Raw genomic sequence first — 25,000 nt, forward strand, 5'->3', positions numbered from 1 at the left:
TTTCGGTGCATTATTTTTCTGTGACCGGAATGGTCAAGAAATTTAACACAGCAAGCCCCATTCGATTTGACGTTTCGTTTCAGTTCGGTATTTACTAGGATCCGGAATAAAGCGACGCTTTATGATTTCTTTAACGATTCCTTGCCTGAATTTACCACACATCGAGATCTGCGTACTACCCATAACTTGTAGAAGACTTCCTGAAGAGATTTCTTCAGAGATTCAATTCTATTGTACAGTAGACGTTCGCTCGGTGCAAACGCTTTAACTGCAATGCTGTTTAACTGCAAGTCCGCTAAGTGCAACAATTTTGCAGTTATCGCACCGCTATCCGTCAAAACGAAATGTCAACAGCGATGCGATGTTTTTCGCATGCACTTCTGTTGCAGTGCGATGTTTTACTTATGCACATTGACTGCATTCTGTAGCAACTGACAGTTCTTTGACGTCTGTCAGTTGTTGCAGTTATCGAATTTCATTCGGTAAGTGAAACGTAAACATTGTTACGTTTAAGTTGTTCTGCTAAGATAGTATGTTTTTAGTATAGAACTAGACATTAAGCAAGTCAAGTAAAACACAACATTTTGAAAATGCATTGCTCCGCGAAACACGTTCGGAAAACCTCTGCGCAACTCCCATGCAACTACAATCAGCCTACGGGCTATGCTACAATCGTCGATCGTCCAGCAGAGACAACACGCACTACCACAGTGTAAAACGCTGGTTGAATCAGCGGCAACAGCGCACGCATGCGCACATCCATCAGCCAGAATTTGCTGCCACACGAGGAAATCATACCCTCATCGAAGGAAAGTATTCCGCCGCTGGGACGCAGAACGGCAGACAAGCGCGAAGCGTCGTCACAACTACAGAAAAGCGCAAGAGAGGGAAGAGAGCGACCGTTTGGTGGCATCGTCGCATTGGAGAAATTTGTTCCTATATGACACTCGCACAACCAAGGCCCGCCCGACGGTGCGAACGAACGATCGCGCCGCATTGAGATCAATTGTCCTCCGTCTGCAAACCAAGCCACATCGTGTACGTTATAAATCATCGGTAGTGGAAATCCTTGGCTTGGATTTCGGCAAAAATCCCATCCAGAGCAGCGCACCGGATTAGCTGATCTGTTTCACCTCGTCGCAAGTGTATCGCGAGTGTTGATCGGTCCACTGAAGGAAGGAAATCAGGCCAACAGAAGGTGAGCTGAGTAACCACGGCCTTTGCCCAATTTCCACCAATCTAATTTCCGCCATATTTAAATTGACAGCAAATCCACGTGTGTTTACCGAGAAGGGGAAGTGCATGCAAAAGCAAACCATCCGGATTAGCAGAACCAGCATCGGCAAGTACTTATCCCGATCAGTGATTGTCCGCACGGGTGCCTGGGACTAGACGCACAGAGCGAAGATAACTGTACGCGGAGCTGAGAGAAGTGGCGAGTATCCCTACCGGCCAGGGTTCAGCTCGATCTCCGAGCAGGTGAGTTGCGCTGTTAGACCATAGATCATCGGAACACCCAGATCAATTGCTTCTCATTGTTCAATAGATCATACTTCAACTGGGGACATTTCGTGAATTGGCGGATTGATAAGCAGAACGTCTGGTCGCTGCAGAAGCACAACGGCCGCGACATAGATCTCATCTTGTCGAACAACAGAGAGCCCCTCAAAAGGGTAAGATTTGCCCTAGCTGGCCCGTGGAGATGTGACGCTGATATTTCGTTGCCTGCAGGGCTCTTTTTTCTTGTAGTTTCATCCGCTCAACGAGCGCCGAGGACGAGCGAGGTCGTGAGGGTCGCGGTGCCGTAAATCGATATTCCGTCCGGCCTATCACCGATTGCGAGTTGGTCAGAAGGAGGAACACCAACCAAACCGACGCGGTCGACGCCAATACACGCACTGGGAGGAGTTTTGGTCGGCAGTCCGTCGATCGAGGGTCCGCAGACATGTTCGCTGGGAAAGCAACGGCGGCGCAGCATCAACGGAGCCAAGGAAGGCCCACACTGGAAGGATGTCCGGTGGAGTAAGAGCATGCAGAGTCCGTGAGTGCTAGAATTAAGAGCAATGTTGTTAGCCTAAGAGTTAAGCGCAGCGTAGGAGGTAATAGGACCCCAGAATAGGAGGCCATGTTTGGCGAAATACTAAATATATGTATTTAAAATGAGTTTGCTCTGTTTTGTGATTTTCGTGGTGCTTTAGCCCTCAGTGTTTGTGACTTTAGACCCCCTTAGCTTAAGGTAGTTCCGCTCTACCTAGTCGGGACACTTGCAACAACATGTTGCAGTTATCGAACGTCTACTGTAATTCGATTCCAGCTTCGATCAATATTTTTTTAGATATACAGTAGACGTTCGATAACTGCAACATGTTTACGTTTCACTTACCGAATGAAATTCGATAACTGCAACAACCAGGCTTGTTGGCCAGGATTGGCTTTCGTGCATCCCGGTGGACTCGCAACACCGCTGTGATACATCATGCTTTTCATCGCACCTCGTATGGCTTTAACGAACCATTCTCTGCTATGCTAAGGACATTTTCTACGGTGGAAGATGAATTCGAATTCGGGGAACCTGTCCGGCGCTTTTCCAACCGCGTCAAACGTCAGCGTCTACTATGATGTTAAATGTTTTTAGTAAATTGTAATTTGTATTGTTTGGCTTAATTTAGTTTTAATATGTAAACGTTGTTTAGTTTAAGTTTTTACAATCATTTAGACTATAAGTCCGATGGTTTCTTTTATAAATAAATAAATAAATAAAATAAACTGACAGACGTCAAAGAACTGTCAGTTGCTGCAGAATGCAGTCAATGTGCATAAGTAAAACATCGCACTGCAACAGAAGTGCATGCGAAAAACATCGCATCGCTGTTGACATTTCGTTTTGACGGATAGCGGTGCGATAACTGCAAAATTGTTGCACTTAGCGGACTTGCAGTTAAACAGCATTGCAGTTAAAGCGTTTGCACCGAGCGAACGTCTACTGTATGCGAACAACGATTTTCGATGATTTTTTTGTTGAGAAATAGCCTGGGTTGTCAAACAACTTGTTCACCGTTGAGGAGTTCAAGTGCCTCGCCAATGAGCTCTTCGCCAGCCTCTCGCATTGCCAATCGAAGGCAATGCAATTTCTCGACCTTGCCCCACGTCTCCACTAGTCAGAAATGTCTTGTCATTTTGCTGCCAGAAAAAAAAAAACCAAAATAGAAATGTTCGACACCGCTACTCTCCTTGCAAACGACGAGCGAACATTTCTGTCATGACTCATGACACATCTCTGGAGCAACATTTGAAAAGGGGCCAAGAGGTCTTGTGTCTTTTTTCTAGAGCGCTCCGTAGGGCATAACAGCAACCCGCCCACGCAAATGAACACCGTTATCCGAAAGATCGATGTTTCCTCTATCTGACAACGGTCTTAGTTTTTGTGAATAAGCTGAGGGGGGCTCAGGAGCGACGTGTGAAGTCATTGTTTACCAATGCTTGTATGCCCTTTTCAAATGTTGCTCCAGATCTGTCCGGAAAAAGGCAAGACATTTCAAGCATAACTTTTCAATCCGACGTAACTCGAGAATGTAAACAAATCCGGGTTAACTGCTGCATGCATGATTCATAAAGCAAATTGAAGAATTCACATCACTGTTTGATGATTTATTGCTTAATTTGTTTAACTAAGCATCTTTTTCGAAACGACGTATCTAACTATTTTGATGTTTACAATTTTACTGATAGATACACCGTTTTGATATATGAGAAAACCAAACGACGTATCTAGCCAAAATCAAAAGTAACGGTGCACCATACAAAAGCGACGTATCTGGCATGACGTATCTCTAACCAACCCGGTGTATGTGAATTTTTTTCAAAATTCATTGTGAAAATGATATGGAATGAGTAGGTTTTGTTTCTTACCTAGTGCGTGCTATATCCCTGGTGATGTTAAGCACGAAAAAACTTATGAAAAGTCTTTTTATAAAAAAAACTATTTCAGTGAATGGTCGCCAACATTGACCATGAATTTACTCAGATCAGTGAAAAACTTAGATACGTCGATTTGAAAAATTATGCTTGATTTCTGTTTAGTGGATACTATTCGAGAGTTCGAAGGTACGCTGCTGCCACCTGGAAAAAGTTTACTGTATGCGTGAAGGGCCGATTTTTTAGCATGGGGAAGCATAGGAAGTCAGTTTTCAAATGCTTCTAAAAAATTCAAAACAATATTTAATTAAAAGCGGGTTGGTGTACGTAATGAGAAATTCAATGAGCCATTTTACGAGACGTTTCGGATCAGCTGATCGCTCATTTCATGAATGAAAATTTGACAGGAGGTTGCGCCCAAGCCCGTGAGTGTTAATATCAATATCAACACTGTTGTCGTTTCGTAAAATAGACTATTAGCAAACTTTTAAGCATATTATTTTGATTAAAAAGTTTTTTCCCAGATTAAGTACTGATTGTGTAGAAAACGAAGGTTCTTAATCCGTACATCAATCCGTTTTTAATTAAATAATGTTTTGAATTTTTTAGAAGCATTTTAAAATTGACTTCCTATGCTTCCCCATGTTAAAAAATCGGCGCTTCACGCACATGGTCAACTGTGGTAATTTGCTTCGTAGTCCCCAATAGATGAGTGCACCGATGAACATTGAGTTCACTGAGCCTGAAAATTTTTGACAGCACAGCGGGGTCGACTCCCAACAACTTCTACTCAGAGATACATCACCAAAATGCGCTGATAATATTTTTCTTTGATTTCTTACATGAATTTACATTTAAAGTGATGCATATGCATATAGTTAATGCACTAGCCCATATTTTTGCAACTTCATCGCGAAAACTAGATGCAATAAATTAAACAAATTTTCAGCTGGGTAGAAGTTGTTGAGAGTCGACCCCGCTGTGGTGTCAAAATTCGCGGCCCGAGTGAACTTTCAGCGGGCGCTGCACTCCAAAGTATATAAATATGTACCAAGGTAAGAGATTCCCGTAAATGTCAAAAATGAGACTCACCAACACATCTGCGTTAGTTATGAAAAGTTGGTGTTTGTTGGGAGAGAATTTCGGTTTTTGCGACGGATCAACACCTCTTTTCAGCAACGTAGAACGCAGCTTCAAGCTGAAATATATTTTAAGTTTTATAGAACAGGTTTCCTTACGCTAATTTCAAATTCTTACATTTGGTGTTCCTCGCTGGCTTTTCCAAAACTAGAACTCCTCAATTCTCCCAGATAATAATTCCTGTTCAATTAGTTTAGTTTTAGCATGATTCATAATACATTTTAATTTCACCTTTTTTACCTTTTCTGTTGCAAAATACTATTAGCCAATACAATTCAATTTTATTAGAATAATAACTTTAATATAATGTACGAGATAATGTAACACATGTACGATCGCTCGAAATTAATCGTTGGTTTTGACAAATCTTCTTTTGACTCAGAGGTGTCATTGGTGACAGATCTCGGATCGCGTATTGTAAAGGGCGTAACGGGACTCACTACTACTGCGGCGAAGGCTTTCCAAGGGGTTCGCCAACATCCCCCCACCCGTGTAGTTCCGGAACGTTCTCCCTGTCTGCTTCCGCCTCCTCAGCTGGACCTCGAACGTCCAGCAGCGCCAATTTTGTTGCAGGTCTGCTTATGATTCCTTTCGATGTTTTCACCGTAGCTCTGCGAACTTGGTCGTCTTTTCCTCTCACTACTTCAACGATGCGTCCTCGTAGCCATCCATTTCGTCTGCCATCCTCAACCACAATCACCAAATCTCCTGGCATCATCGGCTTCACCGGCTGAAACCACTTCGTTCGTCTAGTTAGGGTGGGCAAATATTCGTGCACCCAGCGCCTCCAGAAGGTATCCACTAGGTACTGCGCCAGCTTCCAGCTATCCCTCAACGTTGTATGGTCTACGGCTATATCTTGACTGGGTTGGTTGATTCCTTGGGTTCCATAGAGAAGAAAATGATTTGGCGTAAGTGCCTCTTGTTCTACATTGTCCAGCGGTATGTAGGTTAGTGGTCTTGAATTGACGATCGACTCCGCTTCGAGTGCTATGGTTTCAAGAACCTCGTCATTGGGGTGCCTGGGATACTCTGCGATCGCTGCCATTGCTGCTTTAACAGAGCGGACCATGCGCTCCCACGAGCCTCCCATGTGGGGCGCCAATGGTGGGTTAAACAGCCATTTTGTATACGAGTTCGTAAAGCTCAGAGCACAGTTCTTGTTGATCTCCTGTAGTTGTTCCTTCAATAGATTACTTGCTCCTACAAAATTGGTTCCGTTATCTGAGCAAAAGGTCAGTGGCGAGCCTCTACGAGCAATGAAGCGTCGAATAGCCATAATACACGATGAAGCTGATACGGTGTGTACAATCTCGAGATGTACTGCCCTGATCGAAAGACAGGTAAACAGGGCGATCCATCGTTTGACTAGGCTTCGTCCCTGCTTAACAAGGATTGGGCCGAAATAATCTACCCCTGTGTGGGTGAAAGGTCGTACAAAGGCGGTTAAACGTGTTTCGGGGAGTGCAGCCATGATCGGAGGCTGCGGCGATGCTTTCCGTATACGACAGTACTGGCATTCCTTCGCTGTTTTCGCAATCACCGTGCGAAGCCGCGGAATCCGGAACCGCTGTCGAAGCTCGTTGAAGACGGTTTCATTATTCTGGTGCAGAAACCGAATATGGTAGCTCTCTACCAGTAACTTTGTCACACGGCTGTTTCGGGGAAGCAAGATGGGATATTTCGCCTCCAGAGTCACCCTTGGTGCTGCAATAATTCGACTGTCCATCCTAATCACCCCATCTGCATCCATCACTGGTGACATTTTGTAGAGGGGGCTTGACTTGTTTAATTGTTTTGGTTCTTCAGATATATCTCTGTTGTGGGTAAGCGTAGCATACTCGTCTGGATACTCCTGCATTTGCACTTCCCGCCATAGCAGAGATTCAGCTCTCTGCAACTCCTCATGGGTTAATGGACCGGTCGCCTTCATACCAAGGAACAGCTTCACTGCCCGCACTACATAGCCAGCGGTCCTGCAGAGCCTCGACCATTGAGAAAAACGGTCGACGTTTATAAGCGGTGACGCTATTTTCCGGTGGTGTAAGCAAATTGTCCGTAGATCCTCTGTCGTCTCGTACATACCCTCGTTTTGCTCCATCCAATTCTCCATAGGATCTCTTAGGAAATCCGGTCCAGAAAACCACCAGTCCTTAGGATCAAAACTGGGACCATCTCTCCACTTTGTCGCTTGGTCAGCAACGTTTATTTTGGATGGAATTTTACGCCATTCATCAACCGTGGTGATGCTCAGAATTTCTCCTACTCGGAATCCAACGAACTGATGGTAACGACGAGTTTCAGATCGAAGCCAGGCGAGGACGGTTGTCGAATCCGACCAAAGGTATCGGGCGCCTACTGGTATGGTCAACGATTTGCAGATACCATCTAGAAGCCGAGCTCCTACCAGAGCTGCTTGCAACTCTAACCGTGGAATAGATAACGGTCTCAACGGTGCCACCTTTGTCTTCGCTGCTATCAACGTGCACCGTGGCTCATCATCCTCATAGGAACTTCGGATGTACGCCACGCATGCGTATGCATTTTCGCTGGCGTCGACGAAAACATGGATCTGTTTGTCCTTTATCGTTGCTCCGCTGCTTGCAAAGAAACATCGTGGAACTCGAGCTTCGCTAATCCTCTCGAGCAGCTTACTCCATCTTATCCATTCTTCCAGAACGTCTCCTTCAATTGCGTCGTCCCAATCAGCTCCGGTTCTCCAAATTCGTTGCATGATAAGCTTTCCTTGTATGGTGAAGTGCGCCACCAGTCCCAAAGGATCAAATAGCGACATTATTGTACGGAGGACTTGACGTTTTGTCGGTACTTTCTGCCTTTGTACGATGTTCCGAATCTCCTCTTTAAGGTTGAGTTCGAAACTGAAGTCATCCTCTGAAGGTCTCCATACCATACCGAGGACTCGTTCTACGCTTTCCGGACTCAGCGACTTATGTTGGTTTTTATCTACTTCTCCAATGCGTCCTAGCACCTCAACGGAATTGGATGAGAAGTTGCGAATTTCCATTCCGGCCATTGAATGCACATATTTCACTTCCTGTATCAGTTGGACAGCTTCATCTACCGTGTCTACACTGTCCAGGAAGTCATCGACATAGTGATTTTCGATGATTGCTGTAGCTGCATCTGGAAATTGTTCGGCATACTCTTCGGCGTTTCTATTTTTTAGGTAATGCGCAATGCACGGCGAGCATGATGCGCCGAAGGTAGCGACGTCCATCACGAAAATGGTTGGTTGTTGGTCTGGAGATTCTCGAAATACAAATCGTTGTGCTTGACGGTCCCTTGGTCGGATAAGGAATTGGTGGAACATTTCCTTGATGTCTCCGCTGAAGGCTATCCGTTTTTGTCGGAAACGGAGTAAAATGGTTGGTAGTGCGGCTAGCAAGTCCGGTCCCTTCATCATTCTATCATTGAGTGACACTCCTTCCACTCGTGCTGCAGCGTCCCATATTAACCGAACTTTCTCAGGCTTCCGTGGATTTCGTACTACACCTAGAGGTAGATACCAAACACGTCCGGGCTCCGTTGACTCAACTTCGGCTGTAGTGATTGGATGAGCGTATCCCTTTTCCACATACTCAGCAATTTGTCCTCTCACTTTATCACTAAGCCAGGGATCTTTCGCCAACTTTCTCTCCAGAGCTTCCATCCGACGAACAGCCATTGGGAGACTGTTGGGTAGACAGGGGTCATCATCTCTCCACAGAAGTCCGGTTTCGAACCTTCTACCGACTCTTCGTGTGGTTTCCTGGAGTATCATCAGGGCTCGCTTATCTTCTTCTGATTGGGGGTTCTGCTTGATAGTCGCTTCTTCAACCGCCAAAAATTGTCTGAACAGGTCGTGCAGACCAGCTTCATTGTCACTTAGTTCCACGTGAGTGTTCACGAACTCCACGAACCTCCTTTTAGCAGTATGAGTTCCATATATACACCATCCAAGTCGGGTTTTTGAAACGATTAGTTCTCCGGTAGCACTTTCGCGATTTTTGAGCGAGCTGATCAGTTTGGCGTTGTCAACGCCAATTATGAGCTGAGGTGAAACATTGGTGTAGCTGATGAGAGGAAGATGTTTTAGATGCGGGTGCGTTTCACATAATTCTGCGTAATCCACGGTTTGACACGGCAGTTTCAGAGGCCCTACAGTCTTGGCTTTCAACGGCCAAAATTTTTTTCCACTTGCTCCGGTGATAGAAACTTCAATGCGTTGTGATTCCTTTTCGATCCGCGTCACATCTCCGGTCCATCCCAGGGAAAGCGGTTCGTTGGGTCCTTCTATTCCAAGGATATTCGCTACTCCGGCCTCAAGCATAGTAGATGAAGAACCGTCGTCAAGGAAAGCGAACAGCTCTACGCTCTTTCCGTTTCCGTGTAGCGTGACAGGTATGTAACGCAGTAGGGCATACGATGTAGCGGTGTGATGGTGCTGGTGAGCAATATTCCGGACTGCCGGAGAAGGCGGGTGAGAAGCGGTTGGTTCAGGCTTTTTAGAATGAAGCAACGGATGATGACGCATGCGACACTCTTCTATTCCGCATTCTTGTTTAGAGCGGCACGGCCAAGTGCGGTGGGGGATCAAGCAAATACGGCAAAGTCCTTTCTGTCTCATAACTTTCCATCGTTCATCTAGATTCAGCTTCTTGAACTCTAGACATTCTGCAATTCGATGATCTGTTTTACTACAAAACGTACAGGGCTTAGCAGCTAAGTCACTTGATTCCCTTTGACGATTTGAAGTGATGCTTTTCAAACCTGATGCGGCCGCACTTTGTTGATGCACGAACAGTTTTTCTTTGGAGAACTTTTCCTTCTTAGGTTTCTCCCATCTGCCGGAATTTGTCTGCACTGGTTCCATTTGTAACGTAACATCGCTTGCCATCGCCACCAGGTCTGTCATGAAATCGTTGAACGTAGCCAGGTCAACATTTTGGTACGATCGCTTGTGAGAAGCCCACTGCAGCTTCAGATTAGGTGGCAGTCTATCCACCATCTCCTGTAACAGCATAGGGTTACTAATGTGCTGTCGTTGGTCGGCCAGAATCATATGTTCCACCAAATTGCCTACTCCCATACCGAATTTGATCAAGGTTTTAAGATCGTCGCTTTTCGGGGAGGGAATTTCTCGCATTCGCTTCAACAGCGAATGGATTATAACCTCAGGCCTACCGTACAGTCTTGCTAGTGTAGACATCACGTAGGGCACGGACTCAGGAATCAGCAAACGACTGCGAACGCTCTCTAGTGCATGACCTCGAAGACATCGTTGGAGCCGAGCCAGATTTTCTGCATCGTTATATCCGCATGCTTCAGTCGAGTTGTTGAACGAGCTGAAGAAAAGTGGCCAGTCTTGTGGATCACCTGCGAATGCAGGCAACTCCTTCGGGATAACTTGACGAGCAGCTAGCTGATCAGGTGTGGGTCCAGTACGCCTATTGAGAATGGGCGGATGAGAAGGTTCTGGGGCTGTCTGCGATGTATACAGTCTCGAAGATGACATTGCTTGCGGTGGCAATGGCGCTGACGAAACTGAAGCTTGATTCTGGTGATATCCGAGGTCGTTGGAATTTTCGGACTGTTGGGCTGGATAGCACTGCGACATCCCCGGTTGTTGATACCGGACTGCTGGTTTGGTTATGAACTTTTCGAAGCCTGGGGGTGGTAGCACCGATTGATTCCACTGCGCACTCTGGTAGCTTGGCTGTGTTGATTGCAACCTATTTGATGCACTCATTCCTGTTGCTTCCGGAGGTAACACTGATGACAAACCGGCTAGCTGCTGTTGGTGTAGTTGAGGCACACTTTCATAACGGTTCACTTCGGAAAAATGTTTCGATTTCGCGGGCGGTAAACGCTCAGACGATTGCACTTTGACTTGACTGCCCACCCTTGAATTTATACCCGCCGCATTTGTTTTTTGATATTGTCTTGGTTCTAATTGTCTACCCAACCTAGTTGAACTTGATATCGGAGGTGGTTCCCCTATTTCTGGCACTTTGCGATAGAGAGAGTGTTGGCCTACTTGACTCGACATTACTAGACCTTTGTCCCTAACGGTAAAACTGGGAATGCTTACATTTTCGATTGGTGGTTTGGGTGTACTTGTTTGGGCAGCTTCGGCGATAGGTTCTAGTCTTACATTTAGAATACTAATACTATCTCCTACCTGGGGACAGGTAGACAAACCTGCGCCTCCGGACGTTTTTTCGTGGACTTCATCGATGGACACGCCCTCGACTTGTGGATTGGGTGCCCTTTGCTTCTGGGTTGATCCATCTACGTTGCTCGTTATCGTAGACCTGGGCAGCGACTTCGTGGCAACTGGAATCGCTGGAACGCTCTTCGGAATATCTACGTTGCACGTGGCCTCATAAACCGTTGGATCTTGTGATTGAGCGACGACGTTGCAAGGGAACGAGCTGTCGTTAGGGCTAACTGTCTCCAGCTCTGCTCCACTCTGCTGGTTCGATCGTTGTGCGACTGCACCACCGGCTCTCTCACTTGACAGACCAATCCACTTATTGGTGTTTTCCCGGATCACTCTGGAGCTCACCCTGCTTCTGGTACTGCGGTTCTCTTCGTCATCCAGTTGAGCTTCGAGAGCTTCGAGCTTCTGTTTCTCAAAGTCAGCTTCTACTTGTCTTCGTAATCGCTGGAACTTTTCGGCATCCTCAAGTTCCTTCAGCCGATTCTGTCGTTCGGTTTCCAGCTGCTGCAATCGCAATGTTAGAGCCGATGCACACGAGCGTTACTTGACGCTGCGTGAATTCACGCTGCGTCGCCGCAGCGTTCCTGTGGGGTATGCGTTGACATTGCGTGACGCACACGGTGCGGCGCGGTTGCGGTGCGGTAGCGTTGCGTTCTCGTGTGCATCCTCCCATTTGATTGTGTGTAACTCAGGACGCACTTGCGTGCACGCTGCGTGGACGCGCCGCCCGTGTGCATCGGCTCTTAATCGAGCCGCACTCAGGCTACTGCGAGTGGACGTACTTGTCCGCTTGCTGGATCGTTGCGAAGAAACGGTGATAGCATCAAGCCTCTCGATGCACCTCTGACAGGTGAAACTCCGATCTTCGTCGGCAATCGAGTCCCCTACTTCTGCACAAGTGTAGTGTACATAGCCGTCGCATTTGTCGCATTGGACTAAATCGTCAGCATTGTCCGGGCGATCACACAGCATACAATGACTAGCTGGATTCATCCTGACCAGACGTAGAATCTAACCTCAAATCTTGAAGTTTGTTGGGAGAGAATTTCGGTTTTTGCGACGGATCAACACCTCTTTTCAGCAACGTAGAACGCAGCTTCAAGCTGAAATATATTTTAAGTTTTATAGAACAGGTTTCCTTACGCTAATTTCAAATTCTTACATTTGGTGTTCCTCGCTGGCTTTTCCAAAACTAGAACTCCTCAATTCTCCCAGATAATAATTCCTGTTCAATTAGTTTAGTTTTAGCATGATTCATAATACATTTTAATTTCACCTTTTTTACCTTTTCTGTTGCAAAATACTATTAGCCAATACAATTCAATTTTATTAGAATAATAACTTTAATATAATGTACGAGATAATGTAACACATGTACGATCGCTCGAAATTAATCGTTGGTTTTGACAAATCTTCTTTTGACTCAGAGGTGTCATTGGTGACAGATCTCGGATCGCGTATTGTAAAGGGCGTAACGGGACTCACTACTACTGCGGCGAAGGCTTTCCAAGGGGTTCGCCAACAGTGTTTTTACACTAAAATGTCATTATTTCAGCAAAGTTTGTGAAGTTTTGTTAGTTTGGATGTTTCTAAATGCTGAAAAAATAGGTTTAGAATCAATTAAAAAAAATTGTTACCGATTTTCAAATGGCGATATTTTCTATTTTATTGCATGGAGGCAAGGGGTTGGTCATTCAGCACACTTCATTTGTGCCGTGATTTTTGAGCGTGTGCCAATATGTGCCTAAACTGTGCCGGTTGTCTTTCAGTGTGTGCCGAAGTGTGCCGAACGTGCCGGAGGTGTGCCGAATGTGCCCAGTGGAATATTTTCTTAGAATGTTTTTGCGCTAATTATAATCCTGTCTATTTTTGGCGAATGTTATTGGTCTAGTCGGTGTTTACCGACAAAATTCCACCCAGAACACTTGTCTAGAATCTGTATGAAGGGATTTTTTGCAATCGTAAGTATAATGACAGTTTGATTCCATACCGCAAAGTTGGATTTCTATGTTGTGCCCATGTGTGCCGGATTGTGTCGAGATGTGCCGGCATGTGTGCCGAGATGTGCCGGCATGTGTGCCGGGCACAATGTGCCGGCATGTGTGCCGGGCACAATGTGCCGAGTGACCAACCCCTTGCATGGAGGTCACGTTTAATGCAGTCAGATGCAATTAAATAATAGCTTCTAAGATGGGAGTGCTTAATTTCTTAAGAAAGTTTGCTAAATAGTGATGTCCCCATACAAATCAGCACAAACTTCATAACTATTTTTTGCTTTTTTCCTTTTCTCACTAATCCGTGAATATTAGCGGGAATCTCTTACCTTGGGTATTTAGATACTTTGGGTGCACTCGTCTATAGATAGTAGAGTAAACATAGATCCGTGTTGATGAATAGCGCCAGTCACACGGTGCATATTGTGCCTTGCAAGCAGTGTGTGGATTTTTATCGCGAACCACTGAATGGTCCATGCTCAGCAAGTGATACATTCGCGATTGTAACATTTCATGAACCAACATGCTCGGGAACGCTCCCCGAAATGCTGTTCATTCTCTTGCCCGGTTCGATACGAGAGCGCAATCAAGAGAGAAGATGCTCGATGACGCTAATGAAAGCGATGCTTTCGGTAAGAATATTTTATTGCCATAATTCTTTTTTTTATTGTGACTACACAACCTGCAACGTCATGAATACAGTTAAATTAAATAGTAGTTCACGTTTTTAAAGCGAAAACGCATTAAATACTGATGAAAATAACGATTATTCACAGTTGCCCCAAGCCAACGATGAGCGATCATCGGTAAGTGTTACACTTAGCGATGCCCGCTCATCGCCGCAGCTTGTTTATATCGGAGTATCCTCTTTGTGTTCCTTCGTGAACCATGCGACTCGACGAGAGAACATACACCGCTTGGTAATTGAAACAGAACCAACAGAAGGGAAGAAAAACTGCCGAGTGGTTCACTGATCACTTTTTCGTCCAAACACTGCTTGCAAGATAAATCCGCGAAACGCGTTTGTCTTCTTCTTTTCCATCATGTTGCAAAAATATGACCGCACCACTATGAGCGATCTGATGGTCAGAAAATCTGCATGCGGCGCTTATATCAAATCCACATGAGGCTGCGGCGATATAGCCGCGAGGAGATGCACGCGATACAGACGCAATGTGGAAATGGAAAAGATGAAGCCGCATCCCCCTGCAGCATCACTAAATATTGTCGCGCTTATCTTTTATTAGAGTCCTGCGGCGGTCGTACGCTCGCAAGGCATACCGCCGCATGACAGTCGCAAGGCAAAACAAAAGAAAAAGTGATCCCGCCAAAAACAAAAGCACGTGGGTTTCGCGAAGTGACAGATGTTTTTGAATGTATTTGTGACGAACGGCAAGAGTAGCTCAGTGGAATGAGTGTTCTTGCTGTCAAACCCCACATATAGTGGAATTATATACTTTTAAATCTGGTGACGCTCTTATGATTAGTGACTGTCGCGCTAATATCAGAAGCCAGAGGCAGATAATCGCCATATTCTGATTTTTCTTGAGAGGCATAATAACATCCCGATTATTAAACACAAAGCCGACGAGGTGATTCGTATGCGTATTTGAATCAATGTCGCGATAAATATTATTACGATTTCTGGCCACCTGAGTTGCCATTGTGTAAACTTTTGTTTTGATATGAACGGCCTGAAGGCTGCTGCGATGCTGCTGGGTGGGTGACAGTATCTGTTCGATTTTGACATTGCGTCTGTATCGCGGGAATCTCCTCGCGGGCATATCGCCGCCGCCCAATGTGGATTTATTATGAGCGCCGCAATAATCAATCTAGCTATAGATAAACCTGTTAATAACGGATAAAGCAAACATTTTCAATTATAGCCGAAACAAACAAATCAATATGGCAATAACCTCTTATCAGCTGTAACGAAAAACATTTGAACCTCATAAATGCGCAAGGCCCCACGTTGGGCGCCAATGTAACGAAAAAATTGGAACCCTACAAATGCGCATTTTATTTTGCCTATTGGGCCCCATGTTGGGCACCAATGTAACGAATAAATTGGAACATTATAAATGTACATTTTATTTTCCGTATCGGGCCCCACGTCTGGGAACTTAGATACGAAAAACAAAATGGAACATTACAAATGCACAAAACACAAACATGCAACACATAACATAAATTGTGCCCAGTTATCCAAATACAGTAGACGTTCGATAACTGCAACATGTTTACGTTTCACTTACCGAATGAAATTCGATAACTGCAACAACTGACAGACGTCAAAGAACTGTCAGTTGCTACAGAATGCAGTCAATGTGCATAAGTAAAACATCGCACTGCAACAGAAGTGCATGCGAAAAACATCGCATCGCTGTTGACATTTCGTTTTGACGGATAGCGGTGCGATAACTGCAAAATTGTTGCACTTAGCGGACTTGCAGTTAAACAGCATTGCAGTTAAAGCGTTTGCACCGAGCGAACGTCTACTGTAGATAACGTAGTCCAATCCCAGTATGACGAGGTTTCATTTTTGTTCTTGGTCCATCAGTCATCCTAAAATTGTATTTTGTTTGGCAGTTCGCCTTTAGTTCGCAGCATCTGTTGCGGCATTCATAGCTTGTTTTGGTCTAGGAATTTAAACTAAGTTCAGGGATCGATTCCTGGTACCATTCTGCACCTCTGGGCAAATTTTTAAAATAATCCCTAGGAGGAATCTCGAGAGATCTCGATTTGATGTTTTATACTGAGAAATTTTAAAGAAATCCATGATCAGATTGGACAATATTGCTTAAATACCTACAAAAATTTCCCAAAGTGTTCAAAGTTGTTTCAAACCAGTATATATTTATTAACGTTACTTCAATTATACATATTTACTACTTAACCAACTCAGTTAACTGATTAAACTGACTTGAGTATGTTATGCTAAGCCATGCATCGATTTTCATAGCAATATCAGCGTTCAATGTGGAGTTATGGCAATAAATGTGAAAAAGTGTTGAAACATTTTTTTTCTATGACTTTCTACTGAGTCGATTAAGTGCGTTGTGGTGTGCCTCTGTGGTCCGTTGAGATAAAACCAATCAAAATATCAAAATACAGTCGGGTCTTCTATTAGACGCTGCCGCCCACTTTACGCCCATTGCGTTTCCCAGGCTGTCCTCTAACCAATTTAGTTCATTTTTTTGTATATGATGGAGTATATAGTAAGCACTAATCGCACTAAAAATCAGCTGAATTGGATGTAAGACAGTTGAGAAACTGCGGTGGGCATAAAGTGGGTGGCAGTATTTAACAGGAGTCTCGACTGTATATAATCAACCAAATGTATGGAAAACCTAAGTGATTTTGAAAAAAAAAAAAAATTGGGTACGAATAGTTGGGTACGAATTGAAAATCAGTTGCATCGTATTTCTCATCGCGTAAATCATATTCCTTCAAAAATGTAGTCAACATTCATAGAAATAGCGCCAAATTTTCACGAGTAGTATCCTAGTTTGTAAGGAAATATCATTTGGAAGATGTTATTCTACTTCGTCATGAATCCACAACAACGTATTAAATATGTAATTACTAATTATACGTCGTAGTTTCCTGTTCTTCCAAAATTGGTGTACTATTAGATCTTTATTTAACATTCATTCATTCATATGCAAGAATATGTAGCACTTTTCATTCAAAAAAATGTTCAAAATTCTAGGCAATATCAAAGAAATTAAATTCGAAGATAACCGTACACATCGTATTTGCTACTCCGTGATTGACCAGAGCAATCGAAGTTGCACAGAGTACCAATGAATATTAGGCTTGGGACTAGCTAATCATTCTTAATGTGCACAATTCGAGTGTTCAACATTTGAAAGCCAATAACGGCGCTGGCCACTTCCTTAAGGTCATCGGATCGATTATGTGTCAATACTCGCCTCATATAGGAGCGATGCATTTACAGCAAGGAACAATACAATACTAAACACTGAGCGCCCCTGTTCAAAAAGCTTAGCAATATCGAAAAAAAGAACAATTTTGTTTATGACTATTGTGGCTGAAAGCGTTATTCATTTTAAGAAAACTGAGAAATGATTCTGATTTTGAAGATCGTATATCGTACATATATACCACAACGCACTTAATCAACTCAGTAGAAAATTGTAGGAAAAAATATGTTTCAACACTGTTTCACATGTATTGCCATAACTCCACAGAGAACGCTAATATCGCTATGAAAATTGGAGTGCAAATTGCAAACATGTTGTAGAATCGGGGAAAGTTTTAATGTATATCATTTGGAAGTAAAATTTGTTTATGAAACAATGATGAAAAAATCTAGTTTTAAATGCGTTTGTTAAAACTAGTGTATGGCTTAGCATAACATACTTAAGTCAGTTTAATCAGTTAACTGAGTTGGGTGAGTAGTAAATATGTATAATTGAAGTAACGTTAATAAATATATACTGGTTTGAAACAACTTTGAACACTTTGGGAAATTTTTGTAGGTATTTAGGCAATATTGTCCAATCTGAACATGGATTTCTTTAAAATTTCTCAGTATAAAACATCAAATCGAGATTTCTTGAGATTCCTCCTAGGGATTATTTTAAAAATTTGCCCAGAGGTGCAGAATGGTACCAGGAATCGATCCCTGAACTTCGTTTTGATGGACATTTTTATTTTATAATAACGGTCTGTGGGGGCACCGTGAATTTCTAATCCTAAGGGGGCATCCAGATTCGGGCAACAACACAAGACCGTCTACAATTTGATGTCCGTGTTAGGGGACGGCTTGTGCGTTTTGTACTGGATCGCTCCTGAAATTTTTGGAGCGCTACAAATGCACATTAAATTTCAGGGACAAATGTACAAACCTTAGTAAAACATACAAAATAAACAGACAAAATGTTCACAACAATTTACAAACGTAACACACTCCATGCAACAATCGAAGAATTTTCCATGAATTGGCTTCTTTAGCGGTGTTAAGATAATTCCATATTCAGAATCTGCATGCAAAACTGAGCCGAAATCCAAATTTTCATGAATTTTGGTGCCCGGGAACCTATTTAAAAATCAGTTTGAAGATTGTATGGGAGCGATTTGTCGAATCACCCCTCGTCGCATTTTGTACTGAGCGGAGCTGTCAAGCAATTGGTCAGCTGTCAAAAGGTGATTTCGAAAAATCTCTTCGAAATCGATTTTAGGTACCAAAATGAAGTTCTAAAAATTTGAAAAAAATCATGGTGGTTCAGAAAAAGGTGCTCTTTCGTATAAAATCAAAAAATCATTACATTTTTCTTAATTTAAAAACCCAATTGGAGAATGCAATCCATGGAAAATTCTTAAAACTACTTTACAACGTATTAACTATATTACAAACGTAACACAGCCTTTGTTTTCCAAACCTCTACTGCTTTACATATTTACTATGACATTAGCAAAAATCAAACCTTGTTCGAACCTAATTATTATTTATTTGTTTATTTATTTATTTATTTTTAACTTTAAATTTTGTAAGAGGGAAAATCCCCTTTGAGTGATTTCCAAATTTACATGTTGAAGTTTGAACCTAACTGATAATACTTATTGTTTAAGCTCCATTTTGTATGAAGTATTTTGGTTCACCGGTAGAAGTTCATAACTTGTGTTAGAAATTAAAAAACATCAATGTGAACTGTTCTAACAGTGCGCGCCCATTGTGTTTGTGCCTCTGTAGCAGCCCTGCCTTCATTGCTTTGACGGCCTGACTTAGGAGTGACAGAGCAACCGCCTGTCACCATCGTGAGTAGATGATAAGCCAAAAAACAACACATTGCGTAGATAATATCTAGTGAAATATTATGGCGCCAGCACCAAACCGAATAGCGACGTTTTGACTAGCGACACTTTTCGACTAGCGACACTTTTTTTCAGTACCGGGTGGGGTGCGCAGTGTGCGTTCAATGATGCACTATCATATACGTCACTTCCGTTGTATGTTGTAAACAACTCAAAATTAGCAAAAATATTTTTCTCAAAAAAAGTTTTTTGATTTCCAATCGAATTCATAATATTACTATCTAAAGTTATTCTATAAAGTTAATTTGTTAAATCCTACTTTGATCCTAAACTATATTTGATCCTAAGGACAAGTGAAATCAGGTATATGAACTATTTTATGTATACATGCCTTAATCTAATGGATATTTCCTAAACTAGTGCCTAATACTACAGTGCAAGTACCCTTCGGTTCGCAGAGTGCATAACCTATGATTCCTAAAGCTAAACCGAAACGGTGAGACAGCATAAATTATGTACAGTAGACGTTCGCTCGGTGCAAACGCTTTAACTGCAATGCTGTTTAACTGCAAGTCCGCTAAGTGCAACAATTTTGCAGTTATCGCACCGCTATCCGTCAAAACGAAATGTCAACAGCGATGCGATGTTTTTCGCATGCACTTCTGTTGCAGTGCGATGTTTTACTTATGCACATTGACTGCATTCTGCAGCAACTGACAGTTCTTTGACGTCTGTCAGTTGTTGCAGTTATCGAATTTCATTCGGTAAGTGAAACGTAAACATGTTGCAGTTATCGAACGTCTACTGTAACAGCTTAAAATTATAACAAATGTCCTTACAGCTACTAGGAATATATACACCACCCAAGACCCTCCGGATTACACTAGGGGAACTAAACGTAAGTTAAATTTACTTATATGAAATGCGCTATGCGAATTATGTTACAAACAGAAACTTATATCTACATTATTTATGCTACAAAGTTATATGTTTAATTACCAATCATTCCTGAATTGTAAACTTAAAATTACACCCTCCTTCCTCTCATCCTCATTATTATGCAGGAATTTATTAATCTTCCGAATAAAGAGCCGTGGATTGTTCATTGCTCCGAAGATTAATTTCAGTCTGGGTGACTAATTGTTGAAACGAACTTCGACAATCAACCTTCTCAAGAAATTAGGAAAAATAGAAAAATGATGAATTAGTCAATAGATCCACTATTTACCAATTCATCATACTTATCCGAGAGATTGGGTTCAATAAATAAGAGTTTATGAATGCTTACAAAAAATCGAATATGACGTGGTAAATAACCAAAATTATCAATACATTATTTTTTCATAATCATTAATGGAATTGAATAAGCAAGTGAAATATCGAAATTTGCACTTTTATAATGATCAAGTCTTTATTTTATTTACAATGCAAAAACGTGACACTTTATTTATTTCTAAAAATTTGCTTCCAAAGCATTCCATAAAATTCAATTGAGCTGGCCACCATGAACGCCGTAAACCACGCGCTGAATGTTGGTGAATTGCTATCTCTTCCTCACTGATGGAATGGTCTTCGCTCAATCTGCTGACTCTTTTACCCTGCTGGATTGATCGAATAAAACAACTCAAGGGGAAAGTTTGACGGACTTGGATGATCTTGATGGTTTGGTCAAACTGGATGATAGCGGTGGTTGGATCAATCTTTCGGAGGGGAAATATTGAGGATATGATTACCAGCCTCAATCCTCGCTTTTGCAGGTTGGTCAGTATTTACATCAAGATTCAACATTATCATCCATGTTTTCCTCAATAAAAATGCATGCAATACATTTAGCAAAATTTCCATCAAATTATGTTTCTTGATGAAGTTGAAGGAAAGATTGAACCTCTTGGTTGAATCAACTTATTGATAAGTGCCCTAATAAAAATGTATTATACAATGCTGATAGGGTGAATGATTGTATCATTCCCTGTATGATCAAGATGATAACCCGAATGGGTTGTTAAGCACGTTGTATCATATTTTTCTATTAGGGTGTAAATGGCACTAATCCGTTGTATCCAAACGAACTGTCAAAATCTGTATCCAAACGAGCATGACGTCACGATTGGAGCGCATGACGTCATATTCAACCGTCACACTCTTAAAAATTACTACTTACACGCTTGAAACATTTTAGTCAGCGGTGTCCGCGGATCTATGTTTACTCTACTATTGCGGCGCTCATAATAAATCCACATTGGGCGGCGGCGATATGCCCGCGAGGAGATTCCCGCGATACAGACGCAATGTCAAAATCGAACAGATACTGTCACCCACCCAGCAGCATCGCAGCAGCCTTCAGGCCGTTCATATCAAAACAAAAGTTTACACAATGGCAACTCAGGTGGCCAGAAATCGTAATAATATTTATCGCGACATTGATTCAAATACGCATACGAATCACCTCGTCGGCTTTGTGTTTAATAATCGGGATGTTATTATGCCTCTCAAGAAAAATCAGAATATGGCGATTATCTGCCTCTGGCTTCTGATATTAGCGCGACAGTCACTAATCATAAGAGCGTCACCAGATTTAAAAGTATATAATTCCACTATATGTGGGGTTTGACAGCAAGAACACTCATTCCACTGAGCTACTCTTGCCGTTCGTCACAAATACATTCAAAAACATCTGTCACTTCGCGAAACCCACGTGCTTTTGTTTTTGGCGGGATCACTTTTTCTTTTGTTTTGCCTTGCGACTGTCATGCGGCGGTATGCCTTGCGAGCGTACGACCGCCGCAGGACTCTAATAAAAGATAAGCGCGACAATATTTAGTGATGCTGCAGGGGGATGCGGCTTCATCTTTTCCATTTCCACATTGCGTCTGTATCGCGTGCATCTCCTCGCGGCTATATCGCCGCAGCCTCATGTGGATTTGATATAAGCGCCGCATGCAGATTTTCTGACCATCAGATCGCTCATAGTGGTGCGGTCATATTTTTGCAACATGATGGAAAAGAAGAAGACAAACGCGTTTCGCGGATTTATCTTGCAAGGCACAATATCTATAGTGGATACGTTAAATCAGTACCAAATTTTGAAAACGACGTATAATCAATGGTGTAGCATTGATTATACGTCGTTTTCAAAATTTGTTACTGAAATAATAAACGAATAAATCGATAATGATTTTTCATAAGGGCCTAACTGACTTGATCGATTTCTCTTCGTCGACTCTCTCTTTCGCTAATAACTTGATCAAAACAAACAAAATCATTATTCTTTTTGTTTCTATAGCAACATGTAGTCGTCTTCTTCGCATTTCAACCAAACATTCTTTGGAAAACTTAATACACATTCTGTGATAACACAAAGAGAGGATCGATGAAGAGAACTCGAAAATGTCAGTTAGGCCCAAATGAAAAATCAGTGTCGAAATCTAGTTTTATTTCACAGCGATCGTTACATCACATCTGTGGTTACATGTTGTACAGTAGACGTTCGCTCGGTGCAAACGCTTTAACTGCAATGCTGTTTAACTGCAAGTCCGCTAAGTGCAACAATTTTGCAGTTATCGCACCGCTATCCGTCAAAACGAAATGTCAACAGCGATGCGATGTTTTTCGCATGCACTTCTGTTGCAGTGCGATGTTTTACTTATACACATTGACTGCATTCTGCAGCAACTGACAGTTCTTTGACGTCTGTCAGTTGTTGCAGTTATCGAATTTCATTCGGTAAGTGAAACGTAAACATGTTGCAGTTATCGAACGTCTACTGTACACGTTTTTTGACTCTGACTCAAGTGACAAAACTCAAACATAAACATTGTGTGAGGGGTCCACTAATGCTCCTGATTACAACCATTACAGGAATTAATCGGTGCCGTAATCGCCTGTTTTTGTATAGGATGAATGTGGGAGCGTGAGATTACTGATGGCACACATACCCTACTAGTTTTAAGCAAAGACGGCTAATAACAAGACATCTGCCCTCTTGCTCCATATACTCTGAGAACTTCAAGCACACCAGCGCCGCGAACGACTCCCGGGAACAACATAATTAATAAGTGTGTGTGAGATGCTACAGCTTCCGTGTACGTATTTGCATATACACGCACACAATCATGTTTAATGTTCCTGTGAATCGTTGAGGGCGTTTCAACCTTGTCGCCTGCGATAGGGTGGGAGCTGTCTGTCTTGTTATTAGCCGTCTTCGTTTTAAGATAATCTGAGATCTAGGATTTTTTGCACTCTCTTTCCTAAATCAGCCAAACGTAGCTAGTAATTTTTGTTCTGTGTATTTATGTTTAATATGAATTTGAATTATTTTCTCAATTGAAAGGTAAACCAAATCCCTGAAGTGTAAATGTGAATAGTGGATATAACAAACATGAATTCTGGATAAATGCATTAAATTAAAATTGTAAAGTTTGGGCTTCGTGCTGGCGGTAGATAAATAACACACCCTGTATTTTATGTATTCCAATCAGTTCTAGCACGTCACAGCACATCAAAAGTAGGCCAGCTGAGTTTCGGGGCCACCCACAGCAGCCCGTATGCCAGTAACTTGCAGCTCGGCCAAGTGGGTTCGTTCAACCTGAACACAACCGGTGTGGCCGGTACGAACAATCGTAGCCATATGCAGCAGACTCATGCCACGGCTGGTACCACACCGTTGTCAAGGTTGCAATCGACACTGGGCGCATCCGTCTCACTGATGGACGTCAGGAAAATAGGCCAATCAGAACCTTCGAAGCCGATCGTTCCGGAGTACTGCCTGGAGCACGTTTGGACCGACAACATGAGTCAGTGGAAGTAAGTAAAACATAATGAAAAAGAAATCCATAGATTACAGAAACGCTTATTCTGTTATGTCTTGCTAGATATCCTAATCAGAGAATGAAATTATCGATCACGATCGCGATTGTAAAAACCTCTCTCACACGCATTATCGGCGAAAAAAGACGTGCGATAAATTCAGACCCGAGCTTCTCCCGAGAATGTGTTTTCGCTCGTTCCGCAGCGCCGAAAATCGATTATCAGCAACAATGAAAAGTTGACTGGTTTGCTTTCTGCTCTTTGTTCGCCTGTCCGTAGTGCCGTCGGCACCGACTGTAGCTTTTATGTATAAAATTTCTGTCCTCTCTCGAGCAGCTTGTGTGGTCGTGTGGTTATGGTGCGCGCTCATACACATTTTTGTGGAGGGTCTAGGTTCGAATCCCGTTAGCAGCAAATTTTTGTTATTTGTTTTCTGATAATTATCGCGATAACTTTGCAGGCGATAAAGTTGAATAGCGAAAATGAAAAGAGCGATTTCCAGTTTTCGGTTATCTTTGATCGGGGACAAACAGCAACGACCGATAAACATTTCTCACAGAAAAAGTAAAAACAGAAAAAATCAGTTGCTCGAAAAACGCCGTTTTTCGTCTCAATTTGTTGATAATTTCATTCCCTGATCCTAATCCTATTTTGTCGTATTTTCATTCCAGAGAGTTTCCAGAAATGGCATCGAAAGGTTTCATACACGATGATTTGGTAGGCGATACTTACCTATGCTTCTTACTTCCTCGATCCGAAAAACTGAGCCTAATTCGGATTGATGGCAGTTCCACCGACAACATCCTGATACCACCTGCCACGGTGGCCGTTCAAATCCCTGCAGTAGATGCTGTCTGCATGAAGCGTCTGAACATGATCGCAGTGTTGGCACCTTGTGGAACACTCATGCTGTACTCCGGGTCGACTCAGGTCGGCAAAGTGCACGTGGGCGGCATTCTGAGTAGTTTCGTCACGTCTACTGCCCTGAGTGCATCTTTTGCTACATCCCAGGGCTTTCCGCGACGCAGCAGTTTGCTGCCAACGGTGCCAGCAGCACAAGCAGAAACACGTTTCGACGAGGAACTCCATATGCTATCGCCGGTACAGCCATTGCACTCTGCAACAACTACGTCTCGTTTGA

At 42.8% G+C, this 25,000-nt stretch overlaps 2 protein-coding genes and 1 long non-coding RNA gene across 4 annotated transcripts in view; 2 read left to right on the forward strand and 1 right to left on the reverse strand.

Annotated features, from left to right (window-relative positions):
* LOC115254054 (anaphase-promoting complex subunit 1) overlaps positions 1–25,000 on the forward strand; it is a 33,211-nt gene that overhangs the window by 2,838 nt on the left and 5,373 nt on the right. Inside the window, exons 4-5 of the mRNA XM_062845646.1 lie at positions 23,532–23,856; positions 24,531–25,000. Of these exons, the coding sequence (XP_062701630.1) occupies positions 23,532–23,856; positions 24,531–25,000 (795 nt within the window). The remainder of the gene's footprint in view (positions 1–23,531; positions 23,857–24,530) is intronic.
* On the forward strand, positions 7–2,746 carry LOC109405404 (uncharacterized). Its single transcript, XR_009996237.1, has 3 exons — positions 7–1,198; positions 1,268–1,479; positions 1,547–2,746. It is a non-coding gene; the product is annotated as an uncharacterized LOC109405404 (long non-coding RNA).
* On the reverse strand, positions 2,991–13,368 carry LOC109433489 (uncharacterized). Of its 2 annotated transcripts, XM_062845636.1 has the most exons (3): positions 12,564–13,368; positions 12,441–12,503; positions 2,991–12,381 (listed from the first exon to the last, which is right to left on the reverse strand). In XM_062845636.1, exon 3 carries the CDS (start codon positions 11,102–11,104, stop codon positions 5,498–5,500), a length of 5,607 nt encoding a protein of 1,868 aa, XP_062701620.1. In that variant the 5' UTR covers positions 11,105–12,381; positions 12,441–12,503; positions 12,564–13,368; the 3' UTR covers positions 2,991–5,497. The 2 variants fall into 2 exon arrangements, with proteins under 2 accessions (XP_062701620.1, XP_062701621.1); XM_062845637.1 differs by having other exon boundaries at positions 2,991–12,503.

The sequence above is a fragment of the Aedes albopictus genome, chromosome 1, assembly GCF_035046485.1.
Source record: "Aedes albopictus strain Foshan chromosome 1, AalbF5, whole genome shotgun sequence".
In the NCBI taxonomy this organism is placed as follows: Eukaryota; Metazoa; Arthropoda; class Insecta; order Diptera; family Culicidae; genus Aedes; species Aedes albopictus.

Bases quoted from the DNA above. Each gene is read 5' to 3' on its own strand.
- LOC109433489 (XM_062845636.1), bottom strand. From the start codon at position 11,104: ATGTCGAGTCAAGTAGGCCAACACTCTCTCTATCGCAAAGTGCCAGAA.